General features: G+C 43.6%; 1 protein-coding gene across 1 annotated transcript in view; it reads right to left on the bottom strand.

Moving 5' to 3' along the window:
* Positions 1-12,183, bottom strand: part of il16 (interleukin 16) — a 46,603-nt gene that overhangs the window by 22,052 nt on the left and 12,368 nt on the right. Inside the window, exons 5-12 of the mRNA XM_083759211.1 lie at positions 8,844-8,992; positions 7,457-7,601; positions 5,263-5,376; positions 4,854-4,959; positions 4,055-4,350; positions 2,882-2,992; positions 1,547-1,661; positions 527-600 (exon numbers count right to left, since the gene is read on the bottom strand). Coding sequence (XP_083615337.1) covers positions 527-600; positions 1,547-1,661; positions 2,882-2,992; positions 4,055-4,350; positions 4,854-4,959; positions 5,263-5,376; positions 7,457-7,601; positions 8,844-8,992 — 1,110 coding nt within the window. The remainder of the gene's footprint in view (positions 1-526; positions 601-1,546; positions 1,662-2,881; positions 2,993-4,054; positions 4,351-4,853; positions 4,960-5,262; positions 5,377-7,456; positions 7,602-8,843; positions 8,993-12,183) is intronic.

Raw genomic sequence — 12,183 nt, 5'->3', positions numbered from 1 at the left:
GAGTTTTTTTCAAAAATCCACCTGTTGGTGGCGCTATAACAGGCCAATGTGAAAAGGGTGGGATATATTCCTCAGCCTAGTAGGAAAGTCAGTGAAAGACTTCATGTAAATTGCACGCTGCGTTCATGATTTGAGGCTTTTTGTTCAAAACGGGCCAATCCTACAAACTCTAAAAGCCAATGTTAGCCAATTAGGATGGAATATGAAATACTTTTAAATGACTTTAGAGATAGTGTGTAACAATTTGTGGAATTTCTGGACAGAATCTAGAGGAGAAAAATGTGTTTGCCTCCTGGTGGCGCTATAACAGGCCGTTCTGGAAAATTTGGAGCAGAGGTTCATCGTTGGTATCCAGGGAGTGTGTGTGCAAAATTTGGCATCAACCGCACACACACACACACACACACACACACACACACACACACACACACACACACACACACACACACACACACACACACACACACACACACACACACACACACACACACACACACAATGCTATGGATAAAATATCTTGCCTTACTTTGAATCTGTGCAGAGCATCCTCGTGGGTCAGACCATGTAGTGACTCTCCGTTCAGGTCCAGAATCTCATCTCCTTTATTTCAAAATAATAAAAAAGGAAAATGAGCATCAGAGGCCTGAGAAAGCCTGGAAAGAATATATAAAAAATAAATGACAAAATATAGTGATTAACAAAAGCATGGGCACCTCACATATATGATACTGCCCTATATAGGAGGGCAGTATCAGTCACCAGAAAAAATAACGGTGTTTTCAATGAATCTAACATGGTTAAAACACATTGACTACATAACCCGTTAAACCCCGCATTTCATTACATTGTTTTATTTTTACAATGCGTAATACACTAAACCCGCTATTTGTTTTGTGTTTAATTCGCCGTTTTTTAATAACTATAAAAAATAAATAGCAGCTTTGTCGCAGAACTGGTGACGAGGCCGACGCTTTATGATGACGTAACCGGAAATCAACCAAACGCCGGAGTGATCTATCATAATGAACGTAATAAACAAGAAATACCCAAACATTAAACAAATCAAGATAACACAAGATCAGTAAAAGGCAGGGAAAAACAAAAACATTTATAGGAATGCTTTTTGAAACAAATGGGTTTTTAAACGTGTGAGGGAGTCAGTGAGGCGGATTAATTCTGGAAGCTCATTCCAGAGCTTTGGTGCTCGGATGGCGAAGGCCCGATCACGCTTTGTGACGTAGTTCGCAGTACAGACGTTTAGGAGCCCCTCGCCTACAGACCTCAGGCTGCGAGGAGGGGGGTCGTGAGGGGGCAAGAAGGGGGGGCGGTGCAGCTAAAATTAATGTCAAATATCTAAATACTGAATCGAGCAACTTAAAAACTGTTTGTTTGTTTCCGTTTTTATTTAGGAGAGAATATCTCAACTGTTCAAGGCTATATGACCCCAACAAACAATCTATAACAAATGTGAGAAGTTCTCTATCCATCAGAAATACTCTGAAATGACCACGCCCCTTTTTAAGATGACCGGCGGTCCCTCGCTCACCCTCCTGCAGCCGTCCGTCAGCCGCCGCCGCTCCGCCAGGGAAGATGGTCTTCACGTAGATGCCCATTGGTCCATACATGCTGTCCCTTCCTCCTACGATGCTGAAGCCAAGGCTCTGTGGGGTGATATGGACATCAATACAACACGATGCTGAAGACAAGGCTCTGTGGGGTGATATGGACATCAATACAACACGATGCTGAAGCTACAAGGCTCTGTGGGGTGATATGGACATCAATACAACACGATGCTGAAGACAAGGCTCTGTGGGGTGATATGGACATCAATACAACACGATGCTGAAGACACAAGGCTCTGTGGGGTGATATGGACATCAATACAACACGATGCTGAAGCTACAAGGCTCTGTGGGGTGATATGGACATCAATACAACACGATGCTGAAGCTACAAGGCTCTGTGGGGTGATATGGACATCAATACAACACGATGCTGAAGACAAGGCTCTGTGGGGTGATATGGACATCAATACAACACGATGCTGAAGCTACAAGGCTCTGTGGGGTGATATGGACATCAATACAACACGATGCTGAAGACAAGGCTCTGTGGGGTGATATGGACATCAATACAACACGATGCTGAAGCCACAAGGCTCTGTGGGGTGATATGGACATCAATACAATACGATGCTGAAGCTACAAGGCTCTGTGGGGTGATATGGACATCAATACAACACGATGCTGAAGCTACAAGGCTCTGTGGGGTGATATGGACATCAATACAACACGATGCTGAAGCTACAAGGCTCTGTGGGGTGATATGGACATCAATACAACACGATGCTGAAGCTACAAGGCTCTGTGGGGTGATATGGACATCAATACAACACGATGCTGAAGCAACAAGGCTCTGTGGGGTGATATGGACATCAATACAATACGATGCTGAAGCTACAAGGCTCTGTGGGGTGATATGGACATCAATACAACACGATGCTGAAGCTACAAGGCTCTGTGGGGTGATATGGACATCAATACAACACGATGCTGAAGCCACAAGGCTCTGTGGGGTGATATGGACATCAATACAACACGATGCTGAAGCTACAAGGCTCTGTGGGGTGATATGGACATCAATACAACACGATGCTGAAGCTACAAGGCTCTGTGGGGTGATATGGACATCAATACAACACGATGCTGAAGCCAAGGCTCTGATATTTTTGACTAACGAAGTATTCAATCAATCAAGACTCTGTGGGATGATCTGAGATGTAGTGGAGTAGAAGTAAAAGTTTCGGAAATGTTAAGTACACTATACACTTAAGTAAATGTACTTATGATGGACGCGATGGACCGTTGGGTTTCCTGACCTTGCCGTGACCTTTCATCAGCACGACGTTGCAGATGATGAAGGCTTGGACGTTACTGCAGGAGTGGAGCAGGTGGGTGGAGCTTAGGGAGCGGGAGGGGCGGGGCACGGGCTGGAGAACACACACACACACACACACACACACACACACACACACACACACCAGTGTTAATTACATTGACTAAAACCATGAAGAAAAATGTTAAAAGATCCCCAGCTCTACTCTTGCAATTATAGCCTATGTGTATATATTTGTATTTATATTTTTTCCCTAATGAATACTGACTGTATTGTGTACAGTATGTGCTGCTCGCCATTTTTTTTTTTTTTTTTTTTTTTTTTTTCTGTGCTTTTTGTTTTTCTTGTCTGTTTTATTGTATTGTGCTTATAATTTATACCTTTCTTGATTCATCTTTATATGAAAACATAAAAATTCAATAAAGAGTTTTTTTTGTTTTGTTAACGTTAACTACAGTATTTCCAAATAGTACCCCTACTGTACCTCAAATATATATAATTTTGCGTATTTAACGCCATGTCCAAATAATACCTCTGAAAAAAAAGCAGGGGATATTATTATTATTTTCACTTTCATCCGCCTAATTGGAATTGTAACCAAATAATGGCTCGGTGCAAAAAATGTATAAAACCCTGCAAACTGCAAATAGACGCCTAGTTCCTTTTAAACGCCCCGGGGGCCAAATCGATTTTGCATATTGAACACTGGGGTTACTATTTGGAAAAATATGGTACATAAAAACTACCTAAAAACGGAGCTATGGGATGAGGTGAAGGGATGTATAGATGTATGCAAAATAAAATGGGTCAAAGTCAGTTAACAACAGTGACATGAAACATGTGAGAAACAAATGTGAAAAGAAAATGTATTTGTTACAAGGAATTGTACATGTGATTGACTCAATAAAGTAAAAACTAAACTAAACTAAAACTATGACTATATGATTGATGAGACAGAGACGTTCTGTTCACCTGTGTGGTGATAACAAAAAATATGACTTAATACCAATCTGTTCACCTGTGTGCCAGTGTGAAGGAACTCCAGCTGCTGTGTGTGTGTGTGTGTGTGTGTGTGTGTGTGTGTGTGTGTGTGTGTGTGTGTGTGTGTGTGTGTGTGTGTGTGTGTGTGTGCGTGCGTGCGTGCGTGCATGCTCACCTGTGTTCCAGTGTGAAGGAACTCCAGCTGTTGCGACAGAGATTTCCGGTTGCCGTAGAAACCAGCGTTGCCATGGGGATGACCAGCGTTGCCATGGGGATGACCAGCGTTGCCATGGGGATGACCAGCGTTGCCATGGGGATGGCCAGCGTTGCCATGGGGATGACCAGTGTTGCCATGGGGATGGCCAGCGTTGCCATGGGGATGGCCAGCGTTGCCATGGGGATGACCGGAGTACACCTCAGAGGTCTTCATGATGAGAGTGTCCAGGTCTCCGATCCAGTACGGATGGACACCTAGTGTACAAGTGCACACGTCACCTAGTGTACAAGTACACGAGTCGCATGGCTTCCGGTTTTTACGAATGCGACTTGAGCCACATTCAGAGGAGGTGGTTCTCCGTCTGAACGCAGTAACCTGATCTAAAACCGCATTCCATGTGACTTTTAGACGTGGAATGGGATTCCAATCTGGATGCATGGGGCACAGATCTGTGATCCAGGCTGGACTCAGTGAACACACAGATCTGTGATCCACTCCCTCGCAGTGTGAACAGTCGGGCCAAAAGATCAGATTTGAGAAATAAAGGAGATTTGACAGGATGTTTGATTGCAGTCTTAGAGACAAACCCAGACGTGGGCGTGAGAGATCAGAGCTAATGGAATAAAGTCCAGTCCCACATGATCTGCCTCCGACGACAGGAAGGAAAGTTAATTAGCGCAGCGCTTAGCTCATCCTCGTTTAGAGGTTTGTGCGTGTGTGTGCGTGTGTGCGCGCGTGTGTGAGTGTGCGTGCATACTTGTTGAGTTGGAGCGTGTTCTCTTGCAGTCTGTCTGTCCCTCTGAGCTTTCCTCTGTCTTCTCTGTCTCCCAGCATCTGTCCTCATTGACCTCTGGAATGGGCAACTGCACACAAGAACAAAAAAGCATGGGAATACATCACATAAAAACATTTATCATGAAACATGCGTAAGCTAAGAACGTAACAGTGGAATATCTATATAATGAAACTATACATATAAACTACGGTATACATATATATACTATACTATACTATGCTATACATATGTACTATGACGTGCTATGACTACATACAATGCAATTATAGTGTACATGCTATAAGTCTGTATCAAATGCTATCTAAGTCTACAGAAATGCTCTCTAAGGGGGTAGGGTAAGTGCTATGGGCCATGATGGAGTCTGAATTACCTTGAGGTGGTTGTTATTGAGCAGGTGGACCCCAGCCGGGGGTTCTGTTAGTGGACACAGGGGGGCAGAGTGATGGGGGGCTGAGGTCACATCATCTCCACATGTGGACATGTCCTGCACACAGCCTGCATTTAGCCGTTTTGAACTTTCTCGACATGCAATGTGTTAATTAGTATTGGGTGGGAAGAAGAAAAAAAGATCTGCCAGGACTGAAGTTTATCTGAATGAATGCCAGTGTGTGTGTGTGTGTGTGTGTGTGTGTGTGTGTGTGTGTGTGTGTGTGTGTGTGTGTGTGTGTGTGTGTTGACTAGAGAACAACATCAGCTGATCCCAGGATCATCACATGCTTTTAGACATTCCTTCCCGTTTCACTGTTTCTCCCATATTAGTCCAGACAACTTTTAGCCAACACTGTGCTTTGTGTAAAGAGATTCTACATTTGTTAGATTGAACAGTAATGAGAGAGATCACTTTCCAAGATAAGATAGATATGTTGTCATTTTGTTTAATGTTCCATCTGGGTGTTTGGTTTAGTTGGGAGTAGCCTGGAACTCAGCTATGCTTTTTATGGCATAGGCCGGGAGAAACTATGCGCAGCTGCGCGATATGAGACTACCGTAATTACTTAGAGCGACAGAGAGAGAGAGGAGTGTGTGTGTGTGTGTACATGTGTGCATGTGTATGTCAATTTTACAAAGGTGCAGACGATCAGAAATCAGCAATCAGCAGAGAGTGAGCAATGTTTGTGCTACTCTATGCCGAATTGAAGTGGACTCAGACCCAGACATTTTTTTCCTCTCTGGAAATAAAAACGTCTGGGTTTCCGAGGCTAAGTTGGGAGTGGACCCTGCATGATGTCACCGGTGTGGGATGGCTAAGAATGCTTACAACAATGACAGAAATGTCATGAATGCCCACTGGATCGTCATTTTCAATGAACTGTTTTTGTTATTATCAGCGGTGGAAAAAGTTATACTATTATTTTACTTTTTTACAGGAGCCAGTTTCGAATAGCAGACGCCCGTAGGTGCTCTTTGAGGTTTTATGCATTATGCATCTGGTCATTATGCACTGCGTTTATAACACCTGTTCAAACCTTATTTTGAAAAATGTACTGCAATGCAATGTGTGCTCCTTAACAAGTAAAATATTCGTTATTTTCAACCTCTTGAACCCTCTTATTCTGTCCATGTGATAATAGAGGATTATTCAGTGAGGTGACATTTGGCAAACATTTGGCAAAAATAGCGGATCTAGAAGCTCACATTGTGAGCCTTGTGCCATTTTACAGCAAAGAGATTTGGGGCTCCATCTTGCGCCACCCCTTACCCCTTACCCCTTATCCCTAAACGTATGTCTTTATTTTTTTACTATTTTAAAACATTTAAAAATAGTTCAACTAGCCGATCTACATCGACACGTTGTTAGCTTGTAGATCGGCTATTTGTACTATTTTAAAATGTTTTAAAAATAGTAATAAATGGCAAATAAGTTTAGGGATAAGGGGTAAGGGGTGGCACAAGATATAGGGCCATGTGTGGAGGGGAAAAATAAATTGGCCAAGGATAGAGCACTGGACAATCCCAGGCAATGAATGCCGTCCATGACTCCCTGGCTTGTAATTTATTTATTTTTATTTAGTATATAGAGTGCTGAAGTCATCATACTTCCGCAAAGTGTTTCTACATGGAGAATAACATGGGGTCTAGAAATCGTCTCCTATAGAGCGTCGCAGTCCCGCCCCCTTTCAGAACGACGAGTGGCCCAGGAAATGATTATCCATTCATCTTCTCCATAGGCTTTTCAAAAACTAGCCAACTCGGGTCTTGACAAATCATGACAATAATTACAATGTTTTGGGCCGATCAAATAATTAGTAAGAAGAAAAACAAAACAAATAGTGTTGTATCCTGCCTTTATTTTCTTCTTTCAAATTATTTCATCGGCACAAAATATTGTGTTTGTTGTCATGATCCGAGTTGGCTTTGTCCGCGGCGTAACCGTCTTTATATAAATACTTTTTGAAAAGCCTATGGAGAAAATGAATGGAGAATCATTTCCTGGGCCACTCATCGTTCTGAAAGGGGGCGGGCCTGCGACACTCTATAAGAATGTTGGTAAAAAACAAAGCTTGGAGTTTCCTTTCACCAATGAAGTATGAACTATAAAGGGTGTAAGTGGTTATTATACGTACCTCACTGTAGCTCTTCATGAGAAGGCTCTTATTGGCCGGCAGAGTTCCACCTCCCTCCCCCTCCGTCACCATCCTAGCGTGTCCGTTTAGACAGTGTCCGTTGAAGGGCGCCATCTTGTCCGGACTGGGGACGCGTCCATCGCTCCTGGAGAGAGTTTTACAATAATGTGTCTGAGGTGTGACAGGGATGACGAATTATGGCTTGAGCCAAGTGTGCAGTTGGGGGCCACACAGGGGCCCTGAGTCAATGGGGGCCCAGGCTAGGAAGGGGGGGGGGGGGGGGGGTGGGGCTGGTATAAAATGTCTAGCCATTTAATACTTTGGCAATATTTGAAAAGCTGATCTCACAACTCTCTCTCACGACACATCACATTGCGACAAATTGTGAGCTTGTGGATCTGATTTTCAAAATATTTGAAAAATCGTTTTTCTCCCAAAAGTTGATTGATTGAAGTATACAGTATATTAGCAGCAATGGGTACATTTCACATGAAAGCACAACTCAATACAAAGTCTATTACTGTGAACGACACACTGGGAGATCGTTATTGTTTATTGATAACGATCACCTTATCGATCAGGCTTATCAAGCCGGGTTCTTATCGAGCCCACTATCGAGCATTTTCTGTTATTTTGTGGAAAGACGGGAGGCAATAAACTCTGAACAGAACCAGTATCTTTTACAGGGGACTTCAAATTCAGTACTTTTATAACAGATGGAAGCCAATTAACCTTTTTTTTACCAATACAATAATATTAAAGAAACTGTTAACTGGTTAATATATGTCACTTTAAAAGCATAATTTAGTTTCCCCAGGGCGCTGGTTGTCAGGTATCAATACAATTTTAGACAGACATGTTTGTGCCAGCGTGGATGATTACATTTATTTCTTGATCGCCTCTTTTCTTGTCTTGATTGTTTAAGCATGATGTCATGGGCCGCTATGCTCGATAGCAGGCTTGATAAGCCCAAAATGTATTGATAACAGGTACTCAATAAGCTTGTTATCAGATTTTCTCGGGTATCGAGCTCCATCCCTACTGATAAAGCACTACACTTGTTTACAACAGGGTCCACCTTGTTCAATTCATCAAAACAGTTAGAGACGTACAATTATACACTGCTATATACAAAAACAGGAAATCATGTAAGGAGGTAAAAAGGAAAAAAAGAAAACATGTTTTCGAAGCCGTCCGTAGGTGCCCTTTGAGAGCGCTTTTGACGGTGTTGTGGGAGCACGTGCTTATACAGTATGCACAGTGTGCAGCCAGTGACATAAAACCTCACTATTAACATGAATTACTTAAAAGTTAAAACATGTATAGAGTCTATTGTGGGTTTAGTAAAAGGCATATAATGGTGTTTATGTTGTTCAGTTCATTATACCTGTGCAGTTCCTTTCCGTTCCTGCAGGGCGGCTCCACGTCACTGTTCCCTTTGTCCTCCGTCTGGGAGCCGTTATCGGCCGTCTGAGGAGCGTGCACGTCATCAGCGCCGTGCACGTTGGACACACACATTCTCCAGATACTGCTCTCCTATACCAGCACGCATGTACGCACACACGCGCACACACACACACACACACACGCACAAAGAACGAACATAAGGCGACCTCTATACCGGTAGCGTAAAAAGGGGCCACTTTATGACCAAATCAACCATCTGGATTAGTGGGCTGACAGCTGGAGGGAAAGAAAACAGCACAGTAACATTTAATAGGTTGAATGAACTGTGGGACACGCGTGTGCTAAGGGTATATACCGTCTATGCGCGGGGCAACCGTGGCACGCGTTTGGAGGAGAAGACGACCTCGCAGGAGAGAGGCAGACATCGTAAAACATTCTGGACTTTTTTATAGAGAGTTGAGGTTTCCTCTTAAAACCGCTAACGGTTGGATATGAAACTGTCAATGTACATATTATACAACCCGCACTTGTAGAGCATACATTTAACATAACATCCAATTTTGACAGCAAATTTAGATTTAGCTTATTCGTAGTCTTTTGGGGGAAACAAATCCATTTAGTTTTAGTCATATTTTTGTCGTCTTAAATTTAGTTTTAGCCTAGTTTTAGTTGAATAAATACCATAAGATTTATGTCGACGTTGAAATGCCGGCGTTGAAATGCCCGATTCATTCTCAGCGGTGTGCCGAGGCCGGAGCTGAACCAGTAACCCTGTATGGGGACACCAGATTTTCACTATACACTCTCCAACGCAAAGAATAGAAACATCAGCCAGGTACTGTTCTAGATACTTAGGGGGGAAAGAAAAACGTAATAGGAGCAGTGTGAGCTATAGGACTCGAGTCCTTGACTCGTCTCGGTCTTGCCCTTTATTTGACTTGGACTTGACTTGGTCTCGGACCATGAAGGGACTCGGGACTCCTCCCCCACCAAGTCAACTCGAGTCAAGTCACTACAATGCAATGAAATGAATTATTATACTCATATTATGAGGAGCCCGTTCACATTACGACTCTGTCCCGCCTCCCGTCGGTCTCGGTCTCGACTTGGACTCAAGCCCCTCCCACAGTCGACTTGACCCCCCCCCCCCCCCCCCCCCCCCCACCCCCCCCTGGAGGGGTTCAATCCTTTGCCAAACAAAGATCACAGATCCTGCCGTCTGTCTGTCTGTCTGTCTGTCTGTCTGTCTGTCTGTCTGTCTGTCTGTCTCTCTCTCTGTCTGTCTGCCTGCCTGCGTGCCTGCCTGCCTGCCTGCCTGCTGGGGTCTTAATCATCGTCCCAGGCCCAGGCGGTGGCGTAACCGTCTGGGCACCCGACTGGTAATCCAGTCGCAGTGTGCCGCGGGTTCGACTCCCGAGCCCGACACGGCCTTTACTGCATGTCATCCCCCCATCTCTCTCCCATTTCCTGTCAGAATACTGTCTGTCCCTTCAAAAACCAATAAAAGGCGTAAGCCGCAGAAAGATATCTTAAAAAAAATATATATATCATCGTCCCATCTCTCTGGACAAAATGTTATGCATCATGGATTGACTTCATGAAGACCATATCGTCAGATACAGAGACCATATCGTCAGATACAGAGACCATATCGTCAGATACAGGGACCATAACGTCAGATACAGAGACCATATCGTCAGATACAGGGACCATAACGTCAGATACAGAGACCATATCGTCAGATACAGGGACCATAACGTCAGATACAGAGACCATATCGTCAGATACAGGGACCATAACGTCAGATACAGAGACCATATCGTCAGATACAGAGACCATATCGTCAGATACAGAGACCATATCGTCAGATACAGAGACCATATCGTCAGATACAGAGACCATATCGTCAGATACAGAGACCATATCGTCAGATACAGAGACCATATCGTCAGATACAGGGACCATAACGTCAGATACAGAGACCATATCGTCAGATACAGAGACCATATCGTCAGATACAGGGACCATAACGTCAGATACAGAGACCATATCGTCAGATACAGAGACCATATCGTCAGATACAGAGACCATATCGTCAGATACAGAGACCATATCGTCAGATACAGAGACCATATCGTCAGATACAGAGACCATATCGTCAGATACAGGGACCATAACGTCAGATACAGAGACCATATCGTCAGATACAGGGACCATAACGTCAGATACAGAGACCATATCGTCAGATACAGAGACCATATCGTCAGATACATTACAGACCATATCATCAGATATAGAGACCATATCAGATACGGAGCTCCAGCTGACATCAGTGGAATGTTGCGTGAGCTCCTACAGTAGCTAGCGCGGCTGCAGAGCCTCCAGGACACAACAAGGCCCGTCTTTGTCTGACGGAGCGAGAACTAGAAGCCAATAACAGCCCTCATGTCTACCAACGCACTGAGGCCATGTGATTATAATTGACAACAAGACTCTCTCAACCGTGTTCAACAGCACGCGAACGCATCTGTGTCACCTTAGCTTACAACCACTTTAACCATTATTTTAAACTTTAGCTGTTGACAAATAGCAGATATACAAGCTATGGGAGTATAAGTAAAAGTATTGAACATTGGAAATACTGGAGAGTAAGAAAATACCTCAAAATTGTACTTAAGTATAGATTACCAAGAGTAAATGCACATAGTTACTTTACACCACTGATACTGTCCCTAATGACGGCCACTTTAGAGACCATAAATTACTCTGTAGTTTAAAAGGAATCAATCTAATTATCCACCACTCAACTCAGAACATGCCCTTTACGCCACTGAGTGTAACTAGTGAGTCACCTCTACATCTATTCTATACCATCCCACTGACAGAAGGCTAGATGGAACTTTCAAACACACATTTCTACAGTACATTGATAACATTTGCATTTGTTTGGCTGAGAAATTCTGGAAAATGTTACGAAACAATTAGGAACATACAGTATATATTTTTGGCGAAACGAATAATGAAATAAAATGGTCTGGAGCTTTCTGGTGGAGCTGTGCGACCCGACTACGGTTAAGCGGTTGAAGATGAATGGTTGAATGGTCGTACGACTCGTACCTTTATACTGAAGGACCGGATGGTCGTACCTTTATACTGAAGGACCGGATGGTCGTACCTTTATACTGAAGGACCGGATGGTCGTACCTTTATACTGAAGGACCGGATGGTCGTACCTTTATACTGAAGGACTGGATGGTGGTACCTTTATACTGAAGGACCGGATGGTTGTACCTTTATACTGAAGGACTGGATGGTCCTAC

Source organism: Protomyctophum parallelum (genome assembly GCF_964188405.1).
Source record: "Protomyctophum parallelum genome assembly, chromosome: 2".
Lineage (NCBI taxonomy): Eukaryota > Metazoa > Chordata > Actinopteri > Myctophiformes > Myctophidae > Protomyctophum > Protomyctophum parallelum.
This window is presented reverse-complemented; position numbering and strand designations above follow the sequence as displayed.